Genomic DNA, 18,140 nt, shown 5'->3' on the forward strand with positions numbered 1-18,140 from the left:
CAAAGCAGTACGGCGCTGTGGTTTTTTGTACAAAAATGCAAGTTCAGAAAAGAAAACGCAGTTTGGGACAACCTGTGGGAAGTAGCTGCCTTAATCCCTTAATGTTAGGACACAACTAGTTTTAATCCTATTAAGCCTGCTCAAAATTACCCGCAGCTCTCCTCAGCGGCTAACTGCGCCGCAAGCGTTGAAGGCAGCGCAGGGGCACCTACAAGCGGCTCTTCCTCGCGGCTGCCGGTCAGACTCCGAGCCCCGCTCCGTCTCGGCGGCGGCGGCGAGCGGCGCCGCTTCCCCGCACGCTCCGGGAGGGCACCGGGGGAGGCGGCGGGACGGCTCTCCTCGCTTCCCCGGCGGGAGGCCGAGGAGGACGGCCGCGTGCACCTGCCCTCAGGAGGAGCGGGCACCGTCGGCGGGAACCTGCGTGTGCCGGCGGCGCCGCGAGGCAGGCGGGAGCGGGCAGCTCGTGCCACCGCCGCCGCGCGCTTCGGGCGGAGCCGGGGCCCCGCAGAACCACGGAGGCGCGCCGGGAGCGGCTGCATCTCCACGGCGTGGGCCTCGCGGAGGTTTTGCTTAGCTTACGAGCTCAGAGCTGCAGCAAAACAAAACCAACCAACCAGCAAAAAAAAAAAGACACCAGAGCTCACTATACCGAAGCTAGCACTTACTGTGGGAAAGGCAAAAACAAACAAACAACAAGAACAAGACACTTTTTCTCCCTCCCTTCTCTCCCTGCAGTTTAAAATGAGCACACTATTTCTTAAATATATTGAGAATGCCCGTGGCACTGCGCCTGTGAAAACCCTGCACCACGAGCAACTCGCTGCAACACATTACAAAGTGCTGCCTCGGAGCGCTGCCATGCAGGACGGGAGTTGTGCTACTCATTTGAAACCAAAATGTTACCGTGCAAACACTTCCAGCAGGAGGCAAGTCCCCAGTGGCGAGTTATACAGCTTAAATTAACTACATATACGCACATAAATTGCGAGTAATAGACTTTGCAATTAAGTGAAAAATAACAAAATAAAAATACATTAAAAAAAAAACCTCTAAAATATCCTAACAAATGCCCTGTGCTTGCTGTAGATAATAATAATAATAAAAAATAAAAAAATAAAAAAGAGAGAAAGAAACAAAAGAGGTTCATCTTGCCATACTGCCACACAGAATAGGCTTCCAATTCTGCAGGACAATTTCTCCCCAAGCTATCACTGCCACTTATACGTAAGCAATAAGCAAAAAGTGAATTGTCAAAAAGCCCTAACAGCATCGTACAAACCCAAGTTTTACTTTCTCCTACAGCATACCCATGTAAATAATGATAACTCCGATTCTGGAATTGTTCAGTGTGAGCTGAAGCCCTTCTTGTCATGGAAATATGCAGCTGATGGTTAGAAGGGTTTTCCTGTAATTAACTCCCCCTGGAGGATTTGAAGTTAGCAGCAGTAAAATTACCGACAGAGTACTAACACACACCACATGCACTGGCACTCCACAGCCCAGCAGCTTTCTGCTGAAGATCAAAAAAGTAAAATAGAACAAAACCATTCCGTGGATAAAATAGAGGAGAATCGGTTTGCTTTTCTTTTTTCTTTTTTTTTTCTTTTTAATGCTGGCCAAGGACATGTGTTATTTCAGACACCCATTCAAACATTTTGGCCTCCCTCACCCTAAGACGCTATTTCAAACTTGCTTTCTACCTATTCTCACTTAAGACTGAAAGTCCTAAGGTTAATAGCTCTAAACTCAGCACAACTTGTGACACGTCCTGTCATCCTACCATTAAGAAAAAGTAAAATCAGTATGGCAGCTTTCAACCAAAGAGGATCAAGCAACATAAATGCAAACCTCCTGCCTTACCTTCCCTCACCAGATATTTCTTTCCCAAACTATCTTACAGTGATTCAAACACACACACATTGCAGAACTGCCTTTTTCAAGACTGCTGCCAGGCAGCACAATGAGTCCAGGTCTGCTTGTTCTGCACTGGGCTGAATAAAGCACTGCGCCTACAGCCCCCAGGTACAGGGGCACGTGAGTACCTGTGCAGAAATGGAATACAATTCACATTGATTCACCTATGCTTTGCAGATGAATGTATTCCACAAGTCACAGTCCAATTCTTTCTGTATTTACCAAATAGAGATGCATGCCACCACGCAACATGTTTAGTTATCATGCGACACATTCACTACCCACACATGTGCAGGGGTGATGCCACAGCCCAGGTCCCAAACCCTGCTCAGACATCTGCTAGGGCAGGCTGCTTTCTGCCAGACCCACCCCTGCCTGGCATCACTACACCTCCTGGCTCCAGCCCTGCAGACCTCCACTCATTTGATTGCCTGTTTTCAAAAGCAAGACCAAAAGGTACAGCCTATGTTGTGCTGGCAGCGTGTTTACCTGGCACACTCATTCCTTCACTACATTTCACTACTGCACTTCCACACAGTCTTTCCCAAACAGACTGGGAAGGCCCACTCTCAAGGAAATTTTTGCAAATATATCTGACAGAGCTTGATTCGTTCCAGCTCTATCTCTGGAATACTTGGGGGTAAAAAAAAAATCATCCAGCTCCCGACATTCACAGAAGGACAAGTTATTCAGAATTATTTGGCTACAACTTAAAGAAGAAACACAATTTTTAAAAGATGTTAAAAAAAAAAAAAACAAAAAAAAAACGAAGTATCAGGAAGCACCCTACAGAATGTCTGACAAATATATCAGGAAAATCAATTACAGGAAAAGATGCATTAAAAAAATTCCTCTCACTTTGTTTTATCAGAAAAAAAAAAAAAAAAAATGGCCTCCTGGAAGCTACCCTAAGTCATTTATTTTTTTAAGACAAAATTAAGAAAAACAATCACTTTCCCATCAGATTGTTAAAATAATATTTTTCAGACTTCTTTACCATCCCTTGAGCTGAGGCAAAGACAACTGACCACTCAAGTTCAATATTGTACACAATCAGTGCTTCGCACTTTCAGTCACAATGCTCTGATCTGCAACACAACTGCTCTCCACCCCCGCCAGTTCTTAAGAAATATGAATTAAAATAAAGAGACAAAATTGCCTGTTAAGAAGCCAGATACTGTATTTTCAAGCAGATAAAGATTATCCTGCAAAAGCATGTACTGGAGAAGGGTCAGGCTCCAGCTAGGAGGCTTCGATTACTCATTTTTCACACAATGTTACCTTCCAGGAATAGAATTCTGACTTTCACACTTTATAAATTGTATCATTTATAACTATTTTGGTTTTATTCTGAACATTAAATGGAAAGACGAAACAGAGGAAAGCTAACTCTTTCCATCCCAAACCATCCTCACATCTCTTTCCGCTACCCCCAGGTACACTGCTAGACTGACTTTTATAAATACCCATTTGGGAAAGATTTTTTTTTCCTTTGAAAAATTACCTAAAGCCTTTCCTTCCCCCAGGCAAGTTAATGTGAACTTGGGAATGGCAATTAAATTGTCAGAATTAAAAAATTTGTTTTTAACTAGAAGGTAGCCAGAAGTATAGTCATGGGGTTGGTATTGATTGTCTGAACAGAGAACATCAGTCTTCAGGTATTTATTCTGCCACCTCTGCACCAGAGGCTCTCCTTCAAATCAAATCAATCCCTGGAAAAGATTGGTTCTTGCTACTACGATGCACAACGAGGCTGCAACAGAGCTGATTGTTGTTGTTCTCTGTAGGTTTTACTGAACAATATCTAGGCTTCTGATTGTTTCTGAAGCTTTTTCACAGTTGAAAATTGTGATCTTTGCATGACTGTGAGCTCTCTGGGACAGGGAATACGTCTGATTTGATTTGCAAGACACCCAGCAGTTGCTAATGTGTACTTACCAGTGTACTAAAATCCACGCTACCAATCATGCAACAACACTTTTCCATTATTTATGCATTATTTTCCCTTTCGGCAAGATCCCCTATGTCCAATTTCAGTTTTAGTTTTGTTCTGTTTTCCTTGTAGAAAAGCCTAAATAGGCAGTAGGGCACTTCTGATCCATCATTTTAGAATGCTTTTTCTTTAGAGACACGTAAAATTAATTCAAATAGAATAATTAATGATAAATTATTGATAAGTAATTATAAAACATAAAGGAAAACCCTACAGCAAATTCTAAGGATAGTCACATCCTGGAACCAGGGTCTGAAAATCTGGTTATGAAAATACCCAAACAATGCTACTTTCTGACCTGGAATTAGTTAACACTAAAAAATTATAAGCACATTTTAGAAACAAATAGATCAAGTGATTACTTAGGCTGACCCTTATGACAACTGTATCCTTTGGCTGACACACACACGCACCACCACCAACAGCAAAACCACTTCTGTATTTGCATTGTATGTATTATACGTAGCTTCTAGTTGAACTTCAGTTTGTACTTCGGTCATTTTACACCTTGCCAGTTGAGAGTCCAAGAACAGGAGCACTGCATGCCTATCTACACTCAGGCAGCCATTAGCTGTACTTTCAGAAATCACATAAATAAGGTAAACTAGAAAATTCACTGGATATATATAAGTAAACAGAATGACAACAGTCAACTAGGGTATTATGCAATTAAATTCAGAATAAAATAACATCAAGAAATTAAATACAACTGAACACTGCAATGGATGTTAAATGCTGAATAGAAGGAATGACAGAAAAAAATTAGTCCTATTTCAATTACTATGGTTAGCTATCAGCTATGCTTTATCAGACAGGGCTACCTCTATTCAGCTTTCTTTTGTATTGACAAAAATTGTACTCCTGTCAATTACAAACCAAGTACGAGCAGTAACCCTTGAAACAATGGCATGGATTAATGAAAATATCATTTCACTGTGAAAGATGAATAATTCTATAGTGTGCACTTATGTTTCATTCCTATGAAAAAATAAGTTACACAAATACAGGTAGGAGCTGTAAATATTTTGCAGTAAAAATAAATGCTATTTTTCAATGTTTTGTTAAGCAATATAAATATTAAACAGGAACACATGAGGAGAATACTTCAAAATGTGTCAAGACCAATTTAATCTAAGCTACACAATTTTGAAAGGGGGCAGTTCTTTATCCAGTGGCATTAAACAGAAAGAAATCTTGTGTCATTAAAGTCCACGGCATAGAAACAACAAACAGTATTAACAACAACAAGCCCCAAAGCAAAAAGTGGGTTAATTAATTCTACATCTTGTTCCTCTTTCTATAGAGAATGATGTAGGTCTCTATGAACATTGCTTTTAGATCACTTTATTGACTATTCTCTGTATGGTCATTTATTTTAAAGGACTGATGTCACATTTGGCATTATATCAGCTGACATATTGTAGACATTTTCTTCCAGAAATGGCTTTTTAAGGCTGAGTGCAAGAGGTTAAGATGCCTGATAGAAACTAACTTTATGACAGCAATGTTCTTCTATGTCCATACAACAGTCTTAATAATGTTAAATTAGCACGAAGTGAATATCTCCACATGTAATATGCGTGTGTATGCACACATATGCTGTAATCCATAGACTAAAAAAGAAAAATAATACCTACATTTAATGATTCTAATTAGTTATGTGAATTCAAGGAGGAAAGGGTATTGTTTTAATTGTAATCAAATTATTTCTGAATATAATCAATTATAAAATCCATTAGATCACATAGACAAACATTCCAGACTAAAACCCAAAGTTCACTAGCTGTGGATTTTTATCTTCTGGTTTGTTAGAGTTCCGAAAGCAAGTGTTGGGTTCATTTTGTAAATGCACTCCTATAGAACAGATAACAGCACGTAGCTGAGTGATCCCCAAAAATAAAAGAGTGGAAAAAAAAAAAAAACCTGTTAAAAATGTGATCTGCTTTGAAAATCGCCAGGTAGGAGTCATCAGTACCATTTACTGCTTGAACAGTACTTTATGTTCTGGCATTTCTAACTATTTCTTCCATATCAAATTCTTACAGAAATCCTTGAGGACTTAAACACACACAAGGTCTGACTAAAGTTCAGCTCTGTAAGTGTTATTTTTGTTTTCATCTATCTGTAAGGATAGGCAGATACATGCTAGGGCTAAGTGAAATAATTGCTGTGAATCTCTGACTATTATCTTTTCAAGTTACTAAGTCATAAACAGGTAATTTACCACAAGAATGTGTGTCCAAGAATTAATGGCAAAATGACACTTTTGTTGTACTTCGTAAGAACTGTATTTGTAATCACTGTGCAGAGCACGCACAACAAGCTATCTCTCAGCTAATATGTAATAAGGCTGCTTAACAAATACCAGCATTGCTTATAATAAGCAACGGTCAGGCCTTCTGTGCACGGACCACGTCCGAAACGCGGTGACAAACCTTTTGGGTCTGGGACAATTTTATAGCACCTTCTAGGAAGGAAGGTCTAACCCTCGCTTCACGTACTGTAACCTGCTGCTATTGGTGAGAAGCAGTTTTTACACTGACCATGTTCTCCGGCTGCTTTTAGTGTCGCTTCAGGATGTGTCGATCCGAGGGGGTTACGCACAAATCGTCGCCGGCGCCGCAAGTCATCTTCCCAGTAGTCAAGGCGCCAGAACTCACGAGGACGACTACAATGAAACAGAGGAGCCACATATGTTAGCAATTATCAAACAGCATGGTAGCACTGAATTTCTGCATAAAGCTCTCCTTGTTTGCGCTGCCTTTTTTTTTTTTCTTCTTTTTTAACCTCCCCCCTTTCTGCAATCTTTTACTTAGGTATGTCCTTGAAAATAACAATATCACCTTCCAGTCTAAGGAACTCCTTTCCCTTTTTTCTTGGAAGGTGAAATGAGCACTAAATACATCATTTTGAAATGAATTGCTGACAGTGTGATCAGTTTCCCCACACTCTAGTGGCATGTGCTCCGATTTCAGCCTCATTTCAGCCTCAGCAGGGCACCTTTCTCAGTGACTGCATTTATAAACCAGAATAGGGAAAAGGCTATTATAAATATGGTATAGCATTACCTATATTAATCAAAGTCTGTCCCCCTTCATTTTTCTTCCTAATTTGTGCCTTTTTGCACAAGGTCAGTAAATCATACCATGAATTCTTGGTCCAGAAAGTGTTAACTTTAATGAATACCTCAGTTACATGGTTATGTATGTGATAATAAAATATTACTCTGTTTAGATGTGCAGGAATTTAATTAAAATAATCTCTTAAAATATTCATTACATTTAGCCCCTGAGGCTTAGAACAACACAAGAAAATGCATTTCTTTTCCATTTACTGTTTTTAAATAAACCATTCCCGAAGAGTGAAATAGCAATCTATTTCCAAGCAAATCAGATTGGATTTCAGCTTTATGTAGTTGTGTTTTTACATTTAATTAAAAACTACATGTTATGATGTGTAATAATTGCTATATTGAAGGCATACCTTTAAAAAATTACGTTTAGAAAAGGTTATATCAAATTCATTATATTCCATTGTACGCTCCAAATATATGTAGGTCTTTTTAATATGGCCATATATAAGTGCCAGTTACTATCTCGTTAGATGATCATGACTGAACACCACTGTAAAACAATATTTTAGCCTTGAAAAGATACCAAGAAAACCCCACGATTTCAGGAATAGCAAAATAAACAAACAAAAAATGCCTGACACACAGAATAGGCATGATAGGTTTATAGCCTGAAAACCTGTATGCTCAAGTTATAAAATACTGGCTTTGTTTGTTAACATTACTAGTACTAAAACAGTAACTGGCAATGTACGTATACATTCCACCTCTGGTCCAGGAGCTAATAGAAAGTACAGCTGTCAACACTGACAAATGAATAGCCATAACTAATTCACAGATCCCAATGTTAAAAATACCTGATATCTATATTCCTAGTTTTGAGATCTCAAGGCAGAAATTAGTTTTATTTAACGTACACCCAGTTTCAAACACACACAGTAACAAAAGCCACAACCATTTGCACAGCCTTCCTTTTAAACAATTCCTAGATACTAAATAGCTGACAAAATAATCCTATTAAGAAAAAAAAAAAGTCTATCCCTGTATCCAGCTTTGTTAAATTTGTGCTTTTTTTCTAACATCAATGAAAAGGCAGTGCTATTCTTCATCATCCTGATTTCCTGGTTTCAGAAAAATACTCAAGTATTTGCAACAATTATCTCAACATCTTATATTTGCACTTTGTGCGTTACAATCATACTACAATTTGAATGCTTTGGTTATAAAATCTAGTGGTTTTGGAATAATTAACCAAACAAAGCAGCATAAAACACAGGAAGATTCAAAGCTCGATTAATAACTTAAAATTCTCCTTTAGCGATTATAGAGAAAAGGCAGAACGCAGCTGGCTATGTGCATGCCTTTGATAGTCGGAGAGCATGGATAGGCACTTCATCATTCTGCCTACCTACATTTATCTGTTAAAATTATTATCAAATATCAGCCAGGATGCAGTCGTGAATCACAGACTGCTCCTCGTCTTCAGGGGAATGATACAATGAGGGTCTATTCATCAGTATGGCAATCGGCACAAGTAATTAGTTCCCTAGACTGAGATCTCCTACAAAGCTTATTTCAGTCAGCACCACAAACATATGACAATGAAAAGCTAATGGAAGCTGCTAAAATTTGTTAACCTCTTCTGCCATCAATCCTTCTGGTATTCTGTGCCACACTATTATGCAAAGATGGTAAATTATTAATTTGTCATTCATCTATCTTTCTACAGTTTTGATAGAATTAAGTGTTGCCAGCCTTCCGGATAATAATTTAAATTATTCTAAATTACAATACTACGTTAAAATTATTAGAAAAATAGGAGACTATGATCAAAATACTATCCTGAAACATAATACATCTTTAGTACCATACCTTTACTTCCCCTTCCCATACGAAATTTACATAGGATTCCTTGTTCTTCACCAGTGCAATGACTATTCACTCTTTACAACATACCAACTATTCAACTGCTTATTTGGGTATTTATAACCATTGGCAACTACTTTGTGATGAGGACAAAAAATTGTTCTCTTTACATATAGACAAATACCCAAACAAACAAAAAAAACAAACAAAAAACCAACAACTGTACAGTCAAAAGTAAGCACCTGTTGTCTGATTCTTAAAAATGAGCCATGTCTAAGAGCAGTTACTGGGACAAATGTGCATGAGTACCAATGTAAGCCAATGAACCAGAACAACTCACAGGTATGACCAAAAGGCTGCTCCAGCCCCATCCCCAAACAGGAATGCTGTAATATGCCCTCTTTACACCTCTACAGCCAGGGGGAGACAGACGTAATTACTGCTCTGACTTGGCTACAGTTTGCTAGCTGAAAGACAGAAGCATAATGAAGCAAAGGGCCAAGTAGCTGGATTTTGAGAACACTCTAGTGCTGTTAACCAAGGGGATTTTGTTGTTTGATTTAACAACAGAGGCTTTTGGCCCTGCAGTAAAGGCTGCCATATGGACTAAAGGTGCTATATGGACTGGATCAATGAACATAAGTACTCAATTAGTGTAAGTGCAAGAGCAACGTTCCTCGGGGGACTGGGGATTTATGAATTATAAATCGTATGATTTGCATGGATTTGTCAGGGGCCTCACTAACATGATACACAGTAATTGGTAGCTCCTTAGTAACAATATTGAATGAATAAAAGCAATACTTTTATATTAAATGTCTTATTCTAATAGAAATACCATTACATTGCTTTCTTCTCAAATAGTTCTCCAAACTGCCAGCTGTGAGCTCAGATTTGAGACAAAACTTTCTTCTCATCTCCCGTTTAGCTAAGTAGATAGTTAAAATTGTACAGATTAGATGAAATACAAAGTGATCAATATAACCTTTATAACAGAATTTTGAGCGTATAATGGAAAGGAAAAGAATGTTTCACTGTCATCAAAGGGAAAAAGTTTATATGCCAACTTATCTTAATTCCAAGAACAAGATCGGGAAATCTATTTTCTTTACCACTTTCAAAGATTAGCCCAACTGGAAACAAAGCAAACCTAATGGCCTGCTACCTTTATTCTGGTATTATAAGAAATGTATTTTAGACCTGAGAATAATCTTGAGGTCCTCATATCCTAAAGGAGACTTAAATTGAATCTAAGCAATACAAGCACAGAGCAATGAGAGGATGACGCTATTGCTGAAGAACTGCTTCTTGTAATGTTTTATGCATGGTATATTTCAAGATATTCTGTTATTTGTATGTCCACAGAAAGGAATCAGTCAGTATACCATGTGGACACAAAAAGTATTCTGCAAGGTGGTGAGAAGGACAGAAACAGTAAACTTACACAAGCAACAGTTAGAGAGGTCTTGGGGCTGCATTTGGGCCAACAGCTAATCAAGAGTGGATTCTAGCACACCAAAAGACCACCCAAGCAGATCTTCATATTAGTAAAGTATTTAAAAAAAAAAAGAGCGCAAAAAGTGAAACAGAAAATGAGAGAAAGGTGAAAGTAGCACAACTTTACAGAAAATACCCGCAGAGGCAGATTAAAATTAAATTTTTAAGGAGAAATAGTTCTTGCTCTGGTGCACGGCAGTTATTTCCATTAAGTGCAGATATAAAACATCAGCCAATGTGAATTTTGTACTGCTAGAAATAATTTCATGGATGCACTCAGAAGCCAAGGCTGTTATCAGGCCACAGAATGAGAACACAGATGGTAATCATGCAGCAAGTGTTGCACCCCATCCACATGTCCTAAATCCGCATGAAGATACCGAGGTGAATTTCCATGTGAGAGACTTTTCGTTGGAACTCTAACTGTAGAGTCAGGCAGGTCAGTCAATCTGCAAACCCAATCAATCCTTAGGCTCTCCTCTAAGGCCATCATGGGGCAATCAGTCAGTAATGCCGATTTCAGAGGGGTAACACAGAGCTCTGAGGTAAATTAGTTTCATAGACAACCGAACACAGAGTGGCAACACTGCTTATCTATCAGAGGCCACATTACAGATTCGGAAAGAAATCTGGGAGAAAAAACATTCTGAAATTTCCTCTATTTCTAACCACATGCCTGCCAAAACTTCTAGTTTTAAGTGATTCAAATCTTTGGTTGCCATGGTTCATCAAATAGCTCACACACAACATCAGGTGCTACTTCTAAATTAAGGAGGAATGGGAAATACAAATGTCCCATTTTTTAAGAAAAAAAATGCTGGGTTATTGTAACTCTGGTTAGTAACATTTCTTACTCTATATCTAGGTAGCTTTATCTGTCATGTGAAACACTTCATGAACTCAAACCAGACATTTGCTGCAAGATATGTAAAATTTTTTTTCCAAAAAAAGCAATAGGTATTCACATTCAACTGTCAACACACAGATAAAAGTGATGAAGTTCTAGAAAAAACTGCAGAAATCTTGAAAGAATACTGCTAGCAGACCATAAGGCATCAAATGCAACGTACCTGCTTTATCTTGAATACAGAAATCCCCTGCATTTTCATGCAGCTGCATGTCTAGAATACTAAACTCAAATCTCTTGCATTTTGCCTTTCAAAATACAGTGCAACATATCTTCATTCATCTGACTTGATAAAATGTAATCTCAGAAATCGAGTAAAACATTTCCCAAAACCCTTCATTGCTCCTTTAATAAGCTTTCACAACACAGTATTTTTTTAAAAAAGTTACTCTATAGTGCATTAATAAATTTAGATGTGATTCTGAAGAATTTTTTGTGTACAAACACCACTGACAGTTTGTAACGTGATCAAAAATGTCTAACATTTCAGAAAACAGAAAACCGAGCTTCACTCTGGTAAAGCATGGCCCTGAAGACGTAGCCTGACAACGAAGTTCTCAGCAACAGCATCAAATCCAGCATCTCATCCAGAAATCCCACAAACCAGTGTCTTTGTTGCCATCCACTAAACGTAACCAGAGAATAAAACTTAAGCAACACAGTATGAAAAAGACTGCTTTACAGTAAATCAGGTACAGGATCTGATTCACAGCATTGCCTGCATTAGCAAAGCACACAGGAAAAGCTTTCATTAGTATTAAGTAAGTTGCCACTAAAATATTATTTGGCCAGCTATACTCTATCTTACTGCGTGTATTCTATAGCACTTTGCTGATAATGTATCGACTTCAGAGTATTAAAGATTAATTAACTCCTGGCAAGTGCCCTGAGATCCTTGGAAATACTGCCTACATTACCTACATTTTCTTCAACAGCAAAACCAGTGAAAGAAAATCACATTCACACAAACATTGGTGGGGCTCCGCCATAAACCCAATCACAGTAACAATCTATGGTTATTAAGTCTGAATGCTTCCATTCTGTTTTACAATTTGTAGTCTGTTTACATTGCAGCGTAGCCAGCAACTACGTAACTAAAAACAAGGCAAAGAAAGGCATGAAGGAGAAGACGACTTGTGCGTCCCTTCCAACTCCGAATATTCTACGATTCTATGATTGAGAAAGTATTTAATACTAAGAAAGAAATACCATATAATATTACTGCAACATGGTAGAGTCTGTGCCTTCTCCCGGTACCTCCATTTTTCTCCTACACAGACATTCATATTCAGTAGTTTCAGAAGAAAGATTTCCGCATGGAAAGTAATCAGATCCCTTAAACAAAAGAGATCATGCATAGGACAGGCTCTTAAGCCTTACCACAGTTACTGCTGTAGTGACAGCAATTGGTCACAGCAAAAGGCCAAGACCAGTGCATAAAACTTCTCTAATATAATATTGATTATGCATAATATTAATGCAATCTATTAGATTAGCATAGTCTACCTGCTTCTCCTAACTCTTCTCCAAGACAACATTTGACTCTGTCTAGGAAGGATTTTCCAAAAGGTCTCTTGCCTTCACTGGTATTTCAGTGCTACCAAAAAGCGTGTGGTTTTTTTTTCCCAGTGCTTTCAGGAGAGGAAGTCGTGCCATTCTTTTGCACATCTTTCAGAAGAAACAGCCGTGCAAAGTAGGGCGTGAGCTTCAGGCATAATGTTTGCATGGAATGAGCACAAAACTGTTACTCTGGGGACCTCTGTACAGTTGTAAGACAACCTTATGTGCTTCCACCGTAAAGCAAAAAAAAAAAGAGAGATGTCAGCAAGGGAAGCATGTCCTACTAGATGTTTCGTATTATTTCCACATATAAACAAAACAGTACAAAGAGCACAGATCTGTAATTCCGAGATTACATTTTAAAAATTGGTACAAATGCTGTTTGAGGTCTTTAATAAGGTAAATAGTCATGATATTATCTCTGAGCCATCCGTTACGACAATGCAGCCGCAGCTCCCTGCCCAGGCCTACCAAATTCTGTCCTTTGAATTATACTCCAAATCCACTCCCCTCTAACTAGCGTGTGCAAAACAAAAGAAAAGGAACAATGCCAATTTCAGATATCACAGAGGCTTTCTTCTGCATTGACAAGCTTTGAACCTCTCATATTAAAAGCAAACTAGAAAGAATTATTGACAATAAATGTTTCAGTCCTTTACAGATTATGAAGAACCATGTCACGATAAAGACAAGCCCACCTTTAAGTGTCACTGTCCTAGGTGATGGTGTTTTTAACTTCCAGTTTTAAAACAGCTTTGTTTATGTATGAGTTTATGTATTCTCTTCTTTGATCTTTATTAACCCTTTGGTGGCTACTCACAGCTGCAGCCTTTTGGAGACAGCATTCTTTGAAGTGCTGGCATTCCTGTGCACACTGATACTTCAAACAGGGCCCACATAAATACATGATGCAGCACCAATGATGTGTACTGTGACCACTATCTTATCTTAGACTGATCTTATTTTCATCACTAAAATAAAGCTACACTTTTCAAGACAAGTCATCTCGCAATGCTGTTCAATTCTGCTGGTATTTCTATCAAGATCAATCACAAATTAACTGAAAACTATTTCTCTGTCAGTACTAAGTTAACATCAAACCTTTCTGTTGGCTCTGAGTAAGGTTAGTTCAAACATGATTCAGGCATGGAAGAAAGAACGCATCACAAATTTGCAAACAAATGCTTTGGCTCAGCTGCTCAAAGGTCTTCCCAGATGTCTCACATCCTAAGCCTCATGGTAGTCAGCAAGTTTTAATTTGTTTTTCAAAATAACTTGAGCTCATTCAGATCCCACAAACAATAGCTATTCTGTGTTCCAAAAGAATACACATTTATATTTTTGAGGCTTTTTCTGATAATCCAGAAATTTAGGTTGTAGTAACTAGCAATCCATCCTTAAAAAAATGAACAACAGTGCACAACAACATGGGTCAGAGGATATATTTTTATATGGTAAAGCAACTAGATAAAGCTTTATCCACTTCCTTCACCATTTCTACCAGCTCTGATGCTTTCACCACAAGCACACAGACAGAAAGGATCCATATTTTAGCGTGCAAATAATTCCTCACAGAACATACGATGATTCTGTGCACTGAAATATTATAACTCAGATTAATTCTTTTCAGTAGCTTGTAATTTCAGACGACAACCCTCCACCATGTCTGTACACACAGACCAACTTTTCACCAAAACGTTTCATTTATAAGTTGTTCTGAACCCAAAAGTATTAAGCACATGAATCAGAGTTAAACATTTTCTTAAAATCTTAGCATAAACTGGCCCCAAACTTCTCAGCTACACTGCCATTACTTCTAGAAGAAACAGGATGAAATCACATTCCCACATATCTGCACTTTTAAGAGCTGTGGCTAACCTACATCCTTTTCTTTTATGGCTTTCTTAACAGCTGGATACTTCGCTCACTTTTGTAAAAATATAACAGTGCACTCCTCCAATTCAGCAATTACTTTTCTGCTGTATGCTCTTATAACGCAAGTTCAAATTATTATTTTTTACGGGTCCTATGCCAGAAAAGTCTAAACTAATTATATTATCCTTCCCAAAAATTTTCTCTATTTTTTTCCAAACTAAGTTGAAAATAATATATAGTAACTACATTAATTGTGCAATTCAACCTACATGAAAGAGAGGAACAGAAAAGATAGCAAGTGACTTAGGTACAAAATCTGTAGCATTCCAGTCCACAACAAACCTATGTGAGGTCTGTTAAAGATCAGTGTTCTTCAAATCAGCCTGCCAAAACATTTTCCATTCAGGAAAGAGGAACATATTGGTCCCTGTGATTGGAATGATACTCTCCAAGTTGTGAGATAAAGCAACTCTGGCCTGCTTACACGTGGTATTTATTTTGTTGGTTCTTTTAAACCTGGAATAATAAACAGAAGAAAGTTGTCTCTGGAATCCTTAAATGACAAGATACACATACTTAATTTATTTCATGGACAGAATTTGAGCGCATCTTGGGAGACAGGAAATGCCTCCTTTAAGCTCTTGCTTAATCACAAATTAATTTGAACACACTTGCCACTCAGCTTTGAAGTTTACTACGGGCCACAGGTCTGAAGTCCGCTGCATGTTTAACTACTGTTAATACAGTATCTCAGAAAAAGTTAAGTTATCAGTTTAGATTGTAGGCTAGGACGCTAAAATCTCACAGACCATCCAACTTCAAAACTTCCATGTATTTCCCCTACTCTCTGTACTGGAATCATGATGTAATTAAAATCAAAGCTTGCCTAATTTCAAAAGCAAACAAATAAAAACAACAACAAAAAAAGCACCAGCATTCCAGCATGATTTCAAGGCTAACACACACCTGTCGAAGCTTTAATTCAGGATTTTAATTCAGGCAGGCAAGAATCTGGGAAATTGCTTCATCGGGTGATGATTGCAGGAACATATGTAAGAAACATTTCAAGTAACTGCAAACATTGTATAGCTCTGAGAGACAGGAAACGATAAGTACAAACCAGCAAGACCACTAGGAGCACACCGAGTAAGTTTTCTAACTTAGCATAATACCATAGCATGGTCAGGAAGCAAGAACATGACCGAAAACCCTTACAAATGTTTAACTTACTAACTACGTTTCTCATTTACAAGTCTTGTAAAAGGTGTCTAAAAATAAAAACACACCACCAAATTATTATTTTCCAGGCCACACAGAGCACATGGTATTCAGCCAAGGTTTAAATGAAGGAAAGATTAACTTGAAAACCTTATCTTCTGTTAGAGTCTTGTCACACTGTACATGGTCAATGAAGTGAAGGTTGGCAGTTAGCACGCATGGCAAAGAGACAAGCTCTAAGTTCCACCACCAGCAAGGGAAGATGCTGCCCAGGAGCGGCCCTTTGCCAGGCAGCAGCCTCTGCAGGCACAGAGCCCATGAAAGCCAGGCAAGAAACTGCACCTGTGCTCTACCACTGAGAGTGGAGAAGCAGTGTTAGGGGACAACAGCCCAGACAGATGAGACAGGTGTTCACAAGATTGGGAGTTGAAGTGTGAACTTCTGTTTGGAAACATGGAAGTACGTATCTAGGGTGAATGTCAAGAAGGTAGAAAGGCACTCTATAGCCAGTTTTTCTGCTCAGCTGTCATCCAGCATTTAGATAACTGAAGTACTACTTCATTTGTGATCTCTGAGTTCTATTTTGACCTTGCCTAAATACCTGCAGCTTTAATCTCCCACTCTACTGAAGCTAGTTATGACCTACAGACAGGCAAGGGTCAGAAAGACTCTGAAGCCAGTAGCCAGTTCTTTCTGAAAATCACAGTTATCCCATAACTATATTAGTGAAAGGCAAGTGCAGAAGCCGTCCTTAATAATGTTAGGAGTGTTACTAAAGGGTTAGTTGCAGAAAAGCACATATTCTTACTTTACACTCAAAACTAACAGCATTAGCATTTTAATCTATCACTCAGGAACAGAATTGTTAACAAAGGTTGTTAGAGCTTAGATGCAACAAAACAGGAAACGTTTCCTGCTTCATTTCAGTGAACTTAAAATAAGCACACCAGCCCCTGCTCCTTTGTAGGAGCTATTGGGAATAGGTGAACGGTTGGACTGGGTGATCTTTTAGGTCTTTTCCAACCTTAGTGATTCTATGATTCTATGATTCTATGATTTGTCAGCATCCGTAGAGATACATGCTAAAAGACAATGCAATGTTTTTTTCAGTGATGCTATTACCTCTCCTGACAAGGTTTCCAACTTTTCTCTCTCCAGCCAGCTACTCCTGTATTTCCTTTTAGGACAAACTTACCAGCCTTCTGAGCAACCAGGGTTAAAGTCAAATGTAAAAAAAAAAAACAAAAACAAAATAACAAAAACAAAAAAAGCAAAGAAAAAACCACAGTATTCTCAGCATTAAGTGATTCTTCTCAACACAGCACCTCGTCATGGAGAAGAAGGATGTAGACAGCCGTCATTCACAACTGGAAACAAAAGCCCCATGCAGCAAACAATCCCTATCCCACAGCACCTTAAGATGACTGAGGCATTTCCCTATCGAAGGGGAGAATGGAGCAATGTGGGTTAACACACTGGAGTGCATCCAACCACATCACTGCAGCAGCACCCCAAACAGTCTGAGGCTGCCTGTCCCTCCCTCCCAAAGGAGGGACGTCATGGCAGCTGTTGGACAAGACCCTCAAAATGGCTGCATCTTTTCTCACCAAAATCTACCCTCAAATTCTGCATCAAAAATGTCAGTAGTAGCTTAAGGTAAGAATAAACGGAGCATCTATGACTTCTCCCTCAATACTCTGCAAGCTCCTGGCTACTTCCAGCTCAGGGAAGTTACTGAGCCTTATGTGGCTTGTCTACTACCACTATCTTCTTCCTTCTAATGTGCCTCTCCTACAAGTACGCACCCAGAATGGAGAAGCAGACTTCAAACAAACGCAAGTATCAGCGGCCCCAACCCTCAGGGTCAGAGTACAGATATGTGGAAGAATTACTACTGTGAAAAACAGCACACTAGGACCATGCTCATTTCTTTTATAATAACATCATTTAGGCTACAAAGTGAAGAGTTTTAGGAGGCCTGAGGAAACCTTAGTTTCTAGACTACACAATTCCATTTGTGTGTATAACTGAAGTACCTGTACAGTATGTAATACTGTTAGCATTTATGAAAAACAACTGAAAAAAGCAATCCATAAGGTATTAAAGAAGCCCCTAACAAAACTATAAATTGCATATTTAAAATCCAGGATGTAAACAAGAGAGCAGAACTCTTCAGTGCCATACAATTCTCCATATTATTATTATTATTATTATTATTATTATTATTATTATTATTATTA

General features: G+C 38.6%; 1 protein-coding gene across 4 annotated transcripts in view; it reads right to left on the reverse strand.

Annotated features, from left to right (window-relative positions):
• LRBA (LPS responsive beige-like anchor protein) overlaps positions 1–18,140 on the reverse strand; it is a 367,079-nt gene that overhangs the window by 167,362 nt on the left and 181,577 nt on the right. For all 4 annotated transcript variants that reach the window (XM_042870631.1, XM_042870632.1, XM_042870630.1 and 1 more), the window contains one exon: positions 6,451–6,575. In XM_042870631.1, coding sequence (XP_042726565.1) covers positions 6,451–6,575 — 125 coding nt within the window. The remainder of the gene's footprint in view (positions 1–6,450; positions 6,576–18,140) is intronic.

Source organism: Lagopus leucura, unplaced genomic scaffold (genome assembly GCF_019238085.1).
Source record: "Lagopus leucura isolate 7727_CA_CO unplaced genomic scaffold, USGS_WTPT01 Super-Scaffold_100004, whole genome shotgun sequence".
Taxonomy (NCBI): Eukaryota; Metazoa; Chordata; class Aves; order Galliformes; family Phasianidae; genus Lagopus; species Lagopus leucura.